General features: G+C 41.2%; 1 protein-coding gene across 4 annotated transcripts in view; it reads right to left on the bottom strand.

The window, feature by feature from the left end:
* Positions 1-16932, bottom strand: part of RAPGEF5 (Rap guanine nucleotide exchange factor 5) — a 134960-nt gene that overhangs the window by 102213 nt on the left and 15815 nt on the right. For all 4 annotated transcript variants that reach the window (XM_081883194.1, XM_081883193.1, XM_081883195.1 and 1 more), the window contains exons 2-7: positions 14746-14796; positions 14325-14431; positions 11459-11580; positions 9872-10040; positions 7934-8000; positions 2946-2994 (exon numbers count right to left, since the gene is read on the bottom strand). In XM_081883194.1, the coding sequence (XP_081739320.1) occupies positions 2946-2994; positions 7934-8000; positions 9872-10040; positions 11459-11580; positions 14325-14431; positions 14746-14796 (565 nt within the window). The remainder of the gene's footprint in view (positions 1-2945; positions 2995-7933; positions 8001-9871; positions 10041-11458; positions 11581-14324; positions 14432-14745; positions 14797-16932) is intronic.

Raw genomic sequence — 16932 nt, 5'->3', positions numbered from 1 at the left:
TATTCATCTAATACTGTAGTGTCAGCTTAATAGTGTATGAAAGGTATGCACTTTTTCAACCTGCAAAACAATGTACTTCTGTTGTCTTTATAAGAGCCTAATCAAGAACTTTAAAATTAACTCTTTTAGTTTTCTACGTTTGACTCACAGAACAATCCCCCTCATTCAAAGAAAGGGTTACAGCAGGAGCAACAAAGAATCCCGTGGATTTTCTTTTTTAAAGAAACTTGCTTTCCTTCAATGTACCACAAACCGCTGCTGAAAACTCCCCAGGCTTTGTAACATGGGCATCAAGCAAGCACGATTATTCCAAAGGTCTCCTGGGCACATAAAACTACTTGTGAAGTTCTTTGGAACTTTGTCATGGTATCTTTATAATCCCAATACTGTTTCTTTTGCATCCTATCCTAAAAGGAGTTTTCCCATTACTGTCCTGTTTAGAAGATCGATCTTATCTTCTCTGCTGTCTTAGAAGAATTAATTGCATTTTGGATAACCTATACTTCTCCTCAAGTCTGTTCCTGTTGTGACAACAACTTGACACTATTTTTCTTACCAGCGCATGACTTGGCTTCAGAGACACTTCATTCTTCTGCTTAACAATCCTACACAAAAGTCTTTTTAAATCGGATGAAATAGCTTTTGCAATAAAAAGTCCTTAAATTATCATTATGACGGTTTCTTTTCATATGCTGCTGTAGGGTTTTTGCTTTGGATTTTTTGACTCATGTCCAAATCTCATTTAAGTTCCTAAATTATTTGGCACAATCGTCCTGGTTCAACCCCAGAAAACACTATTACTGGTTATGCTTTTCTATAATCCAGTTCTTTCCACCTTATTTACTTTTTGAAGAAGCAAACCATGAATTCTCCACTATAACAAGGACACATTTGATTCTCATACACAGCCATCTGCATTGTGGAATGGATCTTTTGGGATTTCTAATTACATTTTCCTTCATAGTCAGTTCACAGTAGGCACTTACTTGCAAGTGTGTACATCCCACACCAGCAAAATTTGCTTAAAGCTTTAAAATAACAGCAGTACTGTTGCCAGATAATCTGGCTGCAAATCTTTACTCAAAAGCTAATGCTTTTCCATACATGAACATCACATCCATCAACAGAGCTCTCAAATTTTGCAACACTGAAAAAAGTAATCAAAGCACCCTGTTATACCAGCTCCTATTATCAGAGTGTGTATTGATAAAACTGTAATATAATTATGCCTGTCTGATTTATTATTTAAAAAATTATTAACTTTTAAATCAACTTTTACAGTCGCAATTGGTCCAGAAATCACCTTACATGCATTACTTCAAAAGAAAAGATGTTGTAATATGAAATGTTCAGTTCAATAGTTTAAAAAGCGTGTATGCACACTCAAACTTCCAAGTTACTGTACTTGCCACTTCAACTACTCAAAGCAGCACTGCAGTGTGACTAATACCTAAAATACTGTACTACACTAATTAAGATCTAATTCCGCTAGCAATAATACTGTTCCAGATCTGGGGTAACAGAGTTTGGGGGTGCAAGGGCACTCATAACTGCTAGAGTTAGTGAATGTCAATCTGGAGTACTGACGGAAAGATGCGAGGGCCGTGGGAAATATAGGCTAAGTCTTTTTTCCAGGCCAGGGCCTCACCTGGGATAGAAGTCGTTAAGAATGACAAAAGGTGTTGGGAGCAAATGATTAAGCTATCAATGGAAACCATCAACCAGGCAGGAGGTTCTGCAGGTGATGGGGGCGTGATGCCATATATAGGAAAAAATGTATCCTTTTGAAATTTAGGGGTTGTGGGAAAAGGAGGAGAACTGGATGAGTTGATGTGAAGGCCAGAGCCATATTGGCAGGCTGTGAGAGAGGCACAGATGTGCCTGGGAATCCAATGCTGGGCTATGGTGAAGGACAGGGCCCCTCCTGAGGTGAGAATGCTGTGAAATCTCTCTTTACTTAAAGCTTCCGTTGTAAATGTGTGTAAATAAGTCATATTTCAAAGCCACTGTAGACTCCACCATGCCTCATTGTCCCCAAAGGAACACGGACCCTGGTTGAGTGCCAAGACCCCTAAGAATCTCATGCACCGTTCCACAGATATCGGGGCTGCCAATGACACTATGCTAGTTCTGTTGCCCTACATAGTTCCTCTACCAACCCAAAACCCAAGCAGTTTATTGGTGCTGTTCACTAACTGTCCACAACACCCACATTTTGGAAACTCTCCTTTTGTACCTGACACAACATTAAATGACTGATGTTGACAAATGCCTGAAACATGGAACAAACTGAGAATAGCCACAAATCAGGCAGTTATGCTTTTCCATGTATCCCATTTGCCTTTGTTGAGTATCAGCAAGCAATACATACAAGTAATATTAACGGAAGTTAAAGGAGTGAGGGGGGGGGGCAGGAAATTAAGGTATATCCCTTTTGTATATTTCTCAAAGTCCACACATCTTGTTCATGCCTAAACCGAACTATGGCGGGCTCAGCCTTAAAAAGAACAGGTTCATGCAACCTTGGCAAGCCTTGTGATTTAACTCATGTATTATATTTAGCAAGAAAGATTTTTTAAAAAATGAAAAAAGTCATACGGTACTATTGCAAAACATAACTCTTATGCACGGGTGGTGACAAAAAAAAAATCTTCAAAATCTGAATGTATACGTTTCAACTGAAGGCAATGGATATATAAGCATTAATTTACAAAATATAAAAAGATAAGCAAAAAGAACACTTGACTTGTAGGAGAAGCTGTTATAAACAGCTTAGACTAGTAGATCAATTATTAAAATAGCTCATCAAGTTCACTGAAGAGTAGGAAAGAAGGAAAACAGAAGAAAATGTCAAGCAGTTCTCGTCACATTAAATAAGCTTTATACTATATTTCTTTCTTTTAATATGGTCTGAAAATGCAAAATCCAAATCTGGGTACACTCACCTGATTTTCTTGCCTTAATAGCAAGAACAGCCGCCAATTCTCTCTGCACCTAACACACCAAAAGGACAAAGTGTTACAGTCGTGCCCATAAGCAGGAAGTTGTTACATACACAGAACAAACCATCTACTCTAGCAATCTGGATCTCTTAGAGTTAGGCTACAATCCTCAGCACAGTTGTCCAAAAGAAAGAGCCGCTGAAAATTGTTCATGCTTCTGAATGAACTCAGATAGGATAGTGCTATTTCCTAAGTGGCAGTATGCTCATAAAAAAATATATTTGATTCAGTTCAGCAATTAGCAACCACATTAACACAACTGGCATAAGCAAAGCACAAGAGGAAAACAATTTGCAATTGTTTGTTTCATCAGTGCCATTATCTCCTCTCCCATGCAGCTTAATGGATCAGCACTGGGTGTTTATAGAACACAATGGGTGGTTTCCAACGAAGTGCTTCTGTTAGCACTTCTGGCTAAACAACAAAACTTATCCTCTTCCTACAGGCTCCCTAAATCTGTTCTGCCGGTTCTCCCAAACCACTGAGGTAGATTTGGGAGGGGGGAGGGAAGGCACACAGGGCACACATGGAGAGATGGAGAAGAAGTTCTGTTGCACAATCAAAAATCCTTGTGCTAGAGGAAGCACTTCATTGGTTACCACCCAATATTTATGTCATGAGATGTTCCTTTTCTACAATAAAGGTAAAAGATTGCTTCTACAACACCGCAAACATCACTGAATGTCCTGAAATTATTATTATCAGCAGCAGCATACAGCCAATGAATCTATTCACATGCATAGTGCTTTGTTATAATGCAAAGATTAATATCCAAGCAGTCTTCTTTCCTGGCAAAAAGCTATTGCTGTGACCATTATGGCCAATGTAGGAAATACTGGGAAAGCATGAGATTGGATCCCATATTTCAAAAAAGAAATACTAATTTCGGGAGCCACATAAGCACGTAGAAATAATTGCCTATCAAGTGAGAAAGGTTTTGTGCACATACTTAATTTCACCAAAAAAAGTTTTTGTTTTTTTTAATTTACCAAGTATGCATCACTGCCTTTGGAACATGACTGTCAGCTTATCCCTTATTATGGGGGTGGGATAAGGGTACATAATGCCATATCTGGTGGTCCTATCCACAGACTCAATCCTTTTGGGTTGCTCTTTTTGATGAAGTTCAAAACATCACTGCAACTGACACTCCTTAATCTCTTTTTGAATAACAACAGGGATACCACTAGCAAGATTTCTATTGGCCACCTTTTAATGACTGTGAGGTTAACAATAGCTGAACTTTGGAAAGACCTCAAGGGAACAACCATTGACTGCTGCAGGGAAGATTATTTTCTTGGTGCAACAATCAGATTAGGTTTCTCTTCTTCTACAGCCACTTCATTGGCTGCCAGTTAACTCAAATATTTTATGAACCTCTTGTCTTTACTTTTAAAGCTCTTCATGGTTAGCCTCTTTCCTATCTCTCAGCCTTAGTGTCCCAATGTACATCTAGTCACTCTCTTTGTTCTTCTAATTCTGTGCTTCTTATTTATCCAAGCGTTTATTGTGTCTCCATCCTTTTTCTCTTGCTACTCCATATGCTTGGAATCATCTTCCAGAACATTTGTGGGCTGCCTCCTCACTTCATATGCTCAAATCTCTATTTAAAACATTGTTTTCCCCTGAGTTGTTTTGGTCCAGCTACCTAGTTTTATTCACTGGGTATAACAGGCTGTGTATTGTGCATCTTAGACTACTGATTTTTATTGTACTGTTCATATTTGTTGTTTCAGATTGTATACCCTTTGGTGAAGAATTTATTCTTTTAATTGTGCACAGAGTCACATACATTAATGGTGCCATATAAATAAATGTTAATTATTAATACTGGTACCATAAAGCAAAGGTGAGGACCTCTTGATCCTCCAGATGTTGCTGAACAACAACTCCCATCATGCCCAGCATGTGTGGCCAAAGAATAAGGATGATGGGAGTTTTAGTTCAGCACCATCTGGAGGACCAAAGTTCCCCAAAACTGCCAAAAAGTCCGATATTTGGCATATGTGGAAAAATTAACAAGTAAAACGAGAACAGCACAAGGCCTCATAAAAAGAATTCTGAGGCATCCCCAATAATTCCTTTAACTTTCAATATTGGAAATGGAATTTGCACATTGGCATTAGCTTGAGATTGCTCCAAGCACCCAGCACTTCCATATATCAGCAAGAGTTCATATTCATATTAATCATTTTTGATATCCCCTTAATAATCCTTTTAATAATTTAAAGTCTACACAGTTGAAACCCAGATGGATCATCATGAGGGAAAAGGTCAGATATCATGGTTACAAGATTAGAGATGACATGACCATGGAAAAGATGAATACTGTAGTTCAGTCATCGTAGAGATACCATCTGAGACTACTGTCAGATTCACAAGGAATCATTCAATCAATTTATGCAATTAGTATGTTCAGGACCTTTCCTGCATATGCAGCCCAAAACTTACTGAACATTAAATGTCAAGAGATTGACACTGTGTCGACCAGTAAAACCGAAGCAGCTTTCATAAAGGTTGTAATCACCCAAATTTAATTATTACTTTATGGAACCCACGGATCTCTCTTTGAAAAGGAACAGTAAAAAAAAAAATCATTTTCAGGCCAGGAAAGATTTACATTAAAAAAGCACAAATTAAGGCTTTCTGCAGATTTAAAACCTGAAGTGGAGAATGCCCTTGTATATTCAATATCCTGCGAACTTTGGGGGAAATTTAGTTTTTGTTCTAACAGAGTGCAAGACTAATTCTTTCTCATTATGCTTTCCACATATTTTGCCAGCTTTAAAAATTAGTTCATTCTGAGGCTCCTAAATAATATTAGAGGGGTGTGTGTGTGTGTGTGTGTGTGTGTGTATGGATATCTTAGGCTAGTAAGGATGATGGGTTAATATTTGCATCCTGATGTTAAGACACTCGCTCAAATCTTTTGCTGCTTCGCCTCTCAAGGGTCGTGCATGTGTGTACCAAATCTTCTAAGAAAGCCAAATAACATACAATAGAGTTAAATGTTTGTGTTCCTTCCTGTTCTTGGGTTTTTCTATTTTTCCATGCTTCTATTTTATTTATTAAATCTGTCAGTCGCTTTATCTTGCCCAGGGAAACCCAAAACAACTTGCAACCATACAAATAGACAACAAGCCCCCACACAGATACATTTCAAAGGGAATTTCAAAGGTGGAATTGACGTCTGAGGGGGGGGGGGATTTCTGAAAGACAGTGCTTTGTCCTGGATTTTAGGCAAATCAATTGAAAAATTGCATCAACTCAGGCAGGGAAACTGCTGGGCAACAAGGCAAGTGGTAAACCAGTAGAATCCCTAATTTATATTCCCACCTCCTTGACCCTCAAGTTTTTGTACCATTTTCAAATGCAGCCCACATATCTAATATTCATTCTTTTATGTTTCACACCAACAGTGGTACCTCAGGTTACATATGCTTCAGGTTACATACGCTTCAGGTTACAGACTCCGCTAACCCAGAAATAGTGCTTCAGGTTAAGAACTTTGCTTCAGGATGAGAACAGAAATCGGGTTCCGGCGGCGCGGCAGCAGCAGGAGGCCCCATAAGCTAAAGTGGTGCTTCAGGTTAAGAACAGTTTCAGGTTAAGAACGGACCTCCGGAACGAATTAAGTACGTAACCAGAGGTACCACTGTATTACACTTTATTACATACTATGCCACATTAGGAGGGATTTCTCATCAGGTGGAAAGACAAAGCAGTAAATGTAATTTATAATAATTAATATATTATGTTTCTGACACAAAAGCAAATGCTTTGCTGTTGTTTCCTGCAACTTGACCAACTTGGCACCATTCCACACAGCTATTATCGCTCAAGAAGTCCCTCGCCCTTCCATTGTTTCAAACAAGTATGTGTTTCCTTTTACCAACAGGTTCTAGCCGGACTCGAGAAAAAGAAGCTTGTGCTATTAATTCTGAGAAAATATACCTTCTAAAAGCTCAGTTACAGATACTGAACCCTTGTGGGAATTGAGCAGGGGGAGATACAAGAAAACATACCTCACTGGTTCTAAAAAGCACCCTGCCAAGTGACAGGAAAAGCAGAATTACACACTCAGGCATAATTAGTTCTTCACTAGCCTTGGCTTCAGTTCATGTGGCTAAAATTCACATTAGTATTTTATGTGTCGATTATTGTTACACTCTGAATTGGCAAACAATCCTTCTGCACGCATTTCAACACTGATAAAGGCAGGCCTTTGTTCACTTTGTGGAATTTTTGCATGGGGTTTAGACTCCCAACAATTCCAATGAAACTATTTACTCAGATAGTTCAACTATTTTGCCTTGCATTAAATATAGGCAACCCCCTATATACGTGGGGGTTATATTCTGAGTCATCGCGCGCATTGGCAGAGCGTGCATAAGCCTGCTTGTCCCCGTTCCATCCTCTTCTGGTGCTGAACCAGGCACGCGCATGCGTGGTCATACATGGATGAGAAATGGGAGTTGCCTACAATGGCAGTGCTACACCCACTGTCAGAATCAGCTAGGAGGCCCTCAACTGGGAGCCTTGTGGTCAATTTCTTAGTTCCTCTTGTGTGGAAGAATCAACAAAAAATGGCCCCAAATCCCAGTATGTCTACATTCCCCTCCTTCCCACACCTAACACCTATAAGGTGTTATATTTTAAAACTGCCTTTGTTTTAATGCTCTACTGACCTGTATTTTAATACCGATGGTGTTTTTTTAAAAAAAAAGTAACTGTTTTAATTTTCAGCCACCCTGAGAATCTTTCAGTTGAAGGCCAAAATACAATTATATTACAGTTTTAATCTATTGCCATTAAAATTATGCACAAGAGATTAGAACCATGATGTGAGCATTACAGTTCCTTGAGACCACAGTCGGTCACAAACATATCACTTTTCTATACAGTAAAAAAAAGCTTGTCGAAAGACTCACCGCAGAAGTGAGACGGGCAAGAATTTCAGCATTGGTCTCAGTTGTGTCTTCTATTTTTCTATTGCTCCTGTTAAAACAAAAATATTTTTTTAAAATAAAAAAAGGAAAGGTTTGTAAAGGACTGCTCTGATTTGCCTGGTGCCCTCCAGATAATGTGAACTACAACATCCATCATCCCTGGCCATTAGGAATGTTGGTTGAGGTTGATAGGAGCCTTTAACATATTGGGAACACCACCTTGGAAAAGCTGAATTAGACCTTAAGTTAAAGGATGTGCTTAAAAACAAACAGGGAAGTGAGGTGTGTGGACTAAAATAAGACATGTCATGCTATAACTGAAGTGTCCCATCAATTTGTCTTCCTCTAAATGCTTTTATTTATTCAAACTTGCCCAAGTTAAGAAGAAATGCCACAGAAATGCCAAAGGGTACAATAATCTAGTACAATAATTCACAGTGACATATACAGAGGCTGAACTGCAGCCCTGCTTCAGGAATGGCACCCAAAGGAATTAAACTCTTACATTTTAAGGTCAATCAAAGGGTGGCAAGACACCACCCAGTTATCTGTAATCAAATGAGGGGCAGCAGGAGGTCTGAGCTGAAGCAGGACTTGTCTTCATCATGGCAGCTTCTCATGAACTACAGAGAAAACCTAACTAGAGTAACTGCGACCCAGCCTAACCCCAGCTTGCCCTTGGCACCCTCTCTTTCTGTTGCGAATTTGGCTAGTTGATTCAAATCAGTTCATGAAATTCACATCCTTTCTTTGATGCCTCTTGACTTCCAGGTCTACACTGGAGGAGGCCTCTGGCTTATGTATCTCATAAGTGTAAGGTAAAGGTAAAGGGACCCCCGACCATTAGGTCCAGTCCGACTCTGGGGTTGCGGCGCTCATCTCGCTTTATTGGCCGAGGGAGCTGGTGTACAGCTTCTGGGTCATGTGGCCGGCATGACTAAGCCACTTCTGGCAAACCAGAGCAGCGTATGGAAATGCCGTTTACCTTCCCGCCGGAGCAGTATCTATTTATCTACTTGCACTTTGACGTGCTTTCGAACTGCTGCTAGGTTAGCAGGAGCAGGGACTGAGCAACGGGAGCTCACCCCGTCGCGGGGATTCAAACCGCCGACCTTCTGAGCAGCAAGTCCTAGGCTCTGTGGCCACCCGTGTCCCTTATCTCATAAGTGCACAGGAACACTTACAGCAAGGAGACCCATCAGCCCTATGCCTCCCTTATGCAGAGACAGCACCCTTGCCTGTCCACTTCCTTTCTACCTGACCTTAGACCCTCTATGACACTGGTTCCCAAACTCACCCCCCCCCCCCCGGATTGCTTGAAAATTGCTGAAGATCTTGGTGGACCACTAAATGATTTTGCTGCCTGCTGTAGCAATTGCAATGCTATATTATCTTTAATTGTATTTTTATTGCTTCTTTAATTTCTTAATAGATAGAATTCAAATTGTAATACAATAAATATACAATATGAGAAATAAAAAGCAATAAAAATACAATTAAAAACAGATATGAATATTTAATGTGGACTTCTTCTTCGTGGACCACCTGAATGAAGCTTGTGAACCACTGAGCTCCATGTACCACAGTTTGGGAACCACTGAGATACAAGTTACTATAGTAACTCAAACTTACTTAAAATCATTCAATAAAATATGGCTAGCCTGCTGCAAGACTTCTTTCCCATAAGAGTTCTTCCTATAAATAATACAGGACCAGCTATAGGGTGATTTAGGTAACACAAACCAAGCAGCCACACAGTTTATACAATGTAAGTAGGAAGATTATGGTAGAAGTTTTCACAGGCAACAGCCTCTGTGATAATATGCATAAAGTAGAAGGGAAGACTGTCAGATTATTTAACAGATATAACCCAGTCATCTGCAGAACTTTCAGTAAGAATTGCACGGAGAATATACTTACAGATTACAGGTATTAATCCTTGGAGGAATAACAGGCACTAGCTGCAATAAGAGTTTCACACCATTTTTCCATCCATCATCTCTTTCATATTCACAGAAAAGATATGTACACTCATCAGCTGAGAACTGGTAGAAAACGTACTTGTCTTGAAAATAAATCTGTTTATCCACTGTGTAAAAAGAGGGGGGATAATTCTATTACTCTTAGAAAGTGTTTTCTATCAGCTTGCCACAAAAACAAAAACTTGAAGTAACTGCTAAGCAAGCATTGGAAAATAATCCAGTAATTTAGCTTCAGTTGACAATGAAGGGCTAGTTCACATGTACAGACCAACCATATAAGATACTTTTTGAATACAGATCATGTGGAGAACACACTGTGAACTGGGCTATACACTGGGCTATATACAGATACCATTTCAACACTTTAAGCAACATAAAAAACCCAACATGAAGTCATGTGAAGCAGCTTCTCCTGCAGTATCAAGCATGCTAACAAAAGCAATTACCCAAAACAGGGATTGCTTTAGCATGGCTGGAAGTGTGTGAGGAGGTGCTTTACACAGACAGCTTGAAGTTGGAATAACCTCCACGAATTGCTTTTTTAAGCAGCTACCATGCTGCAATGGCCATGTACAAATCAAGTTATAGTCAGTGGCAATGACACAGAATCCCTTCAAAGTAAGAGAAGGGTAAATAAAAACTGATGCAGAAGCGACATGAAGCTTGAACAGAATGGAGCAGACACAATCCCAGCCATGGAAGAGAAAAATTACATTACACAGGGAATTTTGAAATTCCCAAAGACATGAGACATGGCTTAATGGAGCCCCAACATGTAAAGAACCACAAGAGTCTAGATGAGAGGTGACTAGGTGGTTCAGCAATAAATGGAGAAGGGGAGCCATCTCTTGTTAAGGAGGCAGAAGACTTGGCAGTGGCCTGAATGTGGATAAATGATTGTGAGCCTGGATACAGCGACAGAAGAAAAGCTGCAAAGGTAAAGAGTACTCCTTATTCAAAGCCATCCTTCAAGAATTCATTAATTTTTAAAATATAGGGTCATCAGTGTGCACACACTTTATGGAGTATGTACAAGATGTAAACTCCTTGTTATGCAGAGCTTGCTATCTAAAACGTAATACAGGGGAAACAGGGACAGAATTTGCAATTCTTCAGTCAAAGGTTCCTTTCAATATACTAAAAAGGCTCCACCATAATCATATGGTGAACTACTGTATTGTTTACTCAGCTGCACAGTATTTAGCAACAGGATAAGGAAAGTATCAAGGTAAAAGGAGGGAGGGAGTAGGGGAGAGAAAAGAATGTACATTCTGAAAGTTGACAAGTATGTCCCTGGGCAAAAATATCTAGTAAATATCTCATCATAATTATTCAGGATATGAAAGATCGCATGTGAAATATATACCAAAGCAGCACAGAGGGAGCCCAACAGAACAACAGATATCTGTCTTTTTCTCTCCCCCTTTGTAAACATAATAAATCTAATGCCCAGGGAAAGATGAGGACAGGAAGGGAAATTGAATACCTTCGTAAAACAGGTTAGACTTGCTTTCATAAAACTGACCTGATAACACAATTCTCATATTCAGTAGGAGCTGCCAGATACCAGCTGCTGTAGATCTGCTCTTTATGAAAGGACAGCGCTTTAAAAGCCAGTCTACGAGTTCAGATCCAATGCAACTTCTCCTAAACAAGCAAAAAGAATTATGGATTTATGTAGTGATATTTGTAAGATTGAGCGATTTGATTTCCTCGCTTTTCTTTATGCTTGGCTAGTTGATTACTTTGATGATAATTCCCCAATTGCTTTATTTGTTCGTGTGTTATTGAACGTATATTTTGGGAAAATTTCATGTTGTCCACTTGTTTTTACTCTTATGTTTGCTGTAAACAAATGTATAGGTTCCTGCAGCCAATTGGAAGTCGCGGAAGCTGCAGACTTTCGGGTTCCAAAGAACACTCACAAACCAGAACACTCACTTCCGGGTTTGTGGCGTTCAGGAGCCAAAACATTCAACTCGGGATTCAAGGTATGACTGTATGTCACCAAAAAGCAGCAACTGTCTGCAAGTGCCCAATCTGTCAAGGAATGGGGGACCTCATGCCTTTCAGATAATTTTACACTACAACTTCCATCATTCCTGACAACTGAGCATCATGTTTGGGGCTGATGGGAATTGGAGCCCAACAGCATCTGGAGGGCTACAAGTTCTCCAATCCTGAAGTACAAAATTGAACCACATCGTTCAACAACTTGCATTTTGTCCTGCAAACAATTTCTCCTCCTCCAGAAGATTCTTCCTTATTATCTCAAGATGCAACTAGTTGCAACTAGACATCCCCCTCAGGCTAAACTTATATTAGCTTCCCTACAAGCTAATCTACACATGTAATGTAACTTCCCTAGAAGTCACTTATTTCATCTTCTCCCAACCTTAAAGTCTGGCTATACCATTAACATGGGATATTATGTTGGCAACAGAGAGGCAACACATTTCAACATCAGGCATATGTATGAGATCTTTGCACAGTCAACAAACCAACTCCTACATTTAAAATGTGAGCAAACTTCATCCTTTCAGGAAAGAATTGGCAGACAGCGTCACCATTTTTCAGTATGGCAGAATAATAAATCTGCATGCATTTTTTAAAGATGGCAATTTACAAAAAGAATTGCATTTTTTAAAGATCCTTTCAATTATTTGTTATAAAAACAAGAAAACCAGTTTTGCTATATGTTTGGTTAGCTAATCAATTTGTTCTCAAGTAGTAGTCTGGAAGTTTCTCTACAAAGAACATATACCAGATGCTATAAATAAAAGATTTTTTTTTATTGATTGCATTTCAATCAAAAGGTAAGAAACATCGCTCAAGTCAGAAGCACCGCTACACTGCCTCCCTGAGGGCAGAGTCTTATGACAGGGTCATGAAAATAATCTCCATTCTTTGTAGATTCCCTCCCCAGTTACCAGAGAAGAGAAACTCAAACATGATGCACTTATTATTTGGCAACACATACATACATTATATTAGATCCAACAAAGTTTGTTAAACCAGAGCACAGGTTACTAACAAAATATTTTCAAGAATAGCACACAAAAGCAACACAACACAAAATGGGAATAAAATTAATAATCAAAACCGTCAGCTTTGATCACATCCAAGTGCATTGTCATTAGTAATAGGATCCTGGTATACGAAAAACATTCTAGGATAAGGAGGGACAGTTTGCTTCTCCTTGCCCCAGAAAGATATACAGTGGTGCCTCGCAAGACGAAATTAATTCGTTCCGCAAGTCTTTTCGTCTTGCGAGTTTTTCGTCTTGCGAAGCACGGTTTCCCATAGGAATGCATTAAAAATCAATTAATGCGTTCCTATGGAAACCGCCTTCAGACCAGGTCTGGGGACAGTCTGTCCCCCGACCTCTTCTGAAGGCTGGCGGGGGGCAAAAGTCTTTGCTCCCCCCTGCCTGCCTTCCCGGGAGAGCGGAAAACGCAGCGCTGCCTTCCCGCTCTCCCGGCAAGGCAGGCAGGGGGGACAAAGTCCTGGACCTCTTCCGAAGGCGGGCGGGGGGCAAAAGTCTTTGTCCCCCCTGCCTGCCTTCCCGGGGGCTTTTAAATCGCCCTGGGACTGTCCGGGGCGATTTAAAAGCCCCCGGACGGCTTTTGAAGGCAGGCGGGGGGGAGCAAAGACTCTTCCGAAGGCGGGCGGGGGGCAAAAGTCTTTGTCCCCCCTGCCTCTCCCGGGAAGGCAGGCAGGGGGGAGCAAAGACTTTCGCCCCCCGCCAGTCCCTCTTCTGAAGGCTGGCGGGGGGCAAAAGTCTTTGCTTCCCCCCGCCTGCCTTCAAAAGCCTCGGGGAGAGCGGAGAATAGCAGCGCGTTTTTCCGCTCTCCCGGGAAGGCAGGCAGGGGGGAGCAAAGACTTTCCCCCCCCCCGCCGGCCTTCAGAAGAGGTCCAGGAAGGCCGGCGGGGGCCGAAAGTCTTTGCTCCCCCCCCCCGCCTGCCTTCAAAAGCCGTCCGGGATAGCGGGAAGCGCTTCCCTGCTATCCCGGACCGCTTTTAAAATGCTGGCGGTGGGGAGCAAAGCCTTTCGCCCCCGCCGGCCTTCCTGGACCTCTTCTGAAGGCCGGAGGGGGGGGGAAAGGCTTTGCTCCCCACCGCCAGCATTTAAAAGAGGTCCCCGGAGATTTCCCTATGGGCTTTCGTCTTGCGATGCAAGCCCATAGGGAAAATCGTCTAGCGAAGTGACGCAAAAACCGAAAAACCCTTTCGTCTTGCGGGTTTTTCGTCTTGCGAGGCATTCGTCTTGCGGGGCACCACTGTATGCCAGTGCAGGTAACGTATGGTAGCCAGTCCAGTGCTGCAAATGCAAGGGAGTGAGAAATAGTAAGGAGAAAACTGTTTTGTTAAACTAAGGCAAACATGGCTACCTGCAAAGTCCCATCAGAGACATTCTGTCTTTCATCAGATCAGAAGCTTGTAGAATGAAAACATTTCTGAGAGCTCTCCCAGCGCATGAGGCACCCTCTCCATAAATCTAAAAGAAAAGACAAATTGGACAAACAATAAATTATGCAAGCATACAAGGTTATAGCATTAGCACTACATAAAAGTTACAGAACGCATCTGACAAGTACAAGCATGATTTCACCAAGCTTTTCGTATTTGGATAAGGGATTCCTTATCAGCGATATTAAAATCTATTTACATTAGAAAGCTGTAACCCACATTAGCTGTTACAAACTCGAAGATGAACAAATGTACCTAGCTTCAAGGCAGCATTAATGAAATACGTATCTCAAAAGAATGAAGGCATGAAAGAGTTGCTAAATGAGGTTTTTAAAAAATTACCTTGCCTGGAGGATTTTCCAGATAGGGATTTGAAATTCTCCTGGTTATAATCTGCAAGAAAAAATATAATACAATCACCATCATTATCTAACAAACATTCAAAGCATGACAAAGAATCTGTTAGGCTGCTGGTGCATCAGGGTGTACGTTTTGAAAGCATTAGAGCAATTCATAGGAACGTTCAAAATATTGGTGCTGGTACTTTGTCTATGAAGTACTTAATTTCTTTTCCTGTTTTTAACACAACAACCTACCCTGTTCCCCTCCACCCAGATAGTTCTCCTGTCAGCCCTCAGCTCAGCTCACAGAACGCGATCTCCTTCTTTATTACAACATTTAATAATACACAAATTTCAGACTGAAAGCTCTCCAAGGATTACAAATATTTAAACTACACATAACAATAAAATACTTTAAAACACACACATACAATATCGGGGTTTTCCCATTCCCATTAGAACATACCAACCCATCACTTGGCTCAGGAAATTGATTCCCTATATATTCCGAGGCTTCTCTTTTAAATTCCACACTTTCTATTTGTTTCTTCAACTGTTAACTGTGTATTACACTGTTTGAACATTCTGGGGGCAGCGAAAGGATATAGAAGGTATGGCTGGACTACAGATCCCATTATGTTTGACCACTGGCCATGATGACTGTGGCTGGTAGGAGCAGGAACCCAACAAAACCAGTTTTGTTTTACAGAAGAGACCAAGAGGTTCAACTCTCTGCAATATTACTGTTACATTTTAATATAACTATATTAATAAAAAGGGCCAGATCTAGAACAGCAGATGAATTGTTCAGATCAGTCTTACTGTACATTGCCAACAAAGGTCCGTATAGTTAAAGCTATGGTTTTCCCAGTAGTGATGTATAGAAGTGAGAGCTGGACCATAAAGAAGGCAGATCGCCGGAGAATTGATGTTTTCGAATTATGGTGCTGGAGGAGACTCTTGAGAGTCCCATGGACTGCAAGAAGATCAACCGATCCATTCTTAAGGAAATCAGCCCTGAGTGCTCACTGGAAGGACAGATCCTGAAGCTGAGGCTCCAGTACTTTGGCTACCTCATGAGAAGAGAAGACTCCTTGGAAAAGACCCTGATGCTGGGAAAGATGGAGGGCACAAGGAGAAGGGGACGACAGAGGACGAGATGGTTGGACAGTGTTTACGAAGCTACCAGCATGAGTTTGACCAAAATGTGGGAGGCAGTAGAAGACAGGAGTGCCTGGCGTGCTCTGGTCCATGGGGTCATGAAGAGTCGGACACGACTAAACGACTAAACAACAACAACAGAAGAGTAAGTGGGTCATACAGCATAAGCTATAATTACAATTAAATTTGTACCTCTCTCTACAGGGGGAAACTTGCAGGTAATGGTAAGTGTGTGAGCTGCATATTGAAATAATTGACTGGCTGGGTCCCACATTTGTGAAATATTACAACTCCCTCTGCCTAGATGTATGCAAAGTAAAACAATATATTATTGTTTCAAAGGTTGCTACCAAAGTCTCAGGACTCTGCCTTCTATGAAATTCAAACAGCACAACAACAGAAAAGAGCATCACAGAACAATGCTAGACCTCCTTCGCTCTCCCTGTGATTAAATATGCATATAATAAAAAGTGCCAGAATGCTTTACAGCCCATTTACTCTTGCTAGCATGCATATCTTCAGCACCCCATTCCTCCATCAGTCTACGTGCTAATGTCTCTGTTTGTTTCCAAACTTTACTGTGTATTTGATCAACAGAAGAGGCACAAATTTCCTTTTTTCAGCACACCCTGGCTGATAAACAGAGAGAAGAGTTAAACCTAAACAATACACACCCCACTGCTCCCAAAGACTGAACTTGTTTGGGCCCATTAGGCCAGAGGCTACAGCTCCCACAGGGAAGGGTCACAGAACATCTGCCTTGCATGCAGATTCAATCACTGGTGTATCCAGGCAGCAGCGGCATAGATAGCCGCTCGAGTACCTGGGGCACCTCCTCACACCACCCCACAGGGGCCTCGGAAGAAGATGCCCCCAGCCTTAGAGGCCCAACGGGGACTGGCTGAAGGTGAATGTGAGACCACCATCTTGCTGCCAGCACAGCATGGCGGAAAGGCTCCCCTTCAGTGCTGGGCACACAGCAAGTGCAAGAAAGGCCAGAACACCCTGCCTGCCCGGCCTCCCACTT

This window comes from Podarcis melisellensis (assembly GCF_964234715.1).
Source record: "Podarcis melisellensis genome assembly, chromosome: 12".
NCBI lineage: Eukaryota > Metazoa > Chordata > Lepidosauria > Squamata > Lacertidae > Podarcis > Podarcis melisellensis.
The sequence above is the reverse complement of the archived record's forward strand: the minus strand, read 5'-3'. Positions and strand labels throughout refer to the sequence as shown.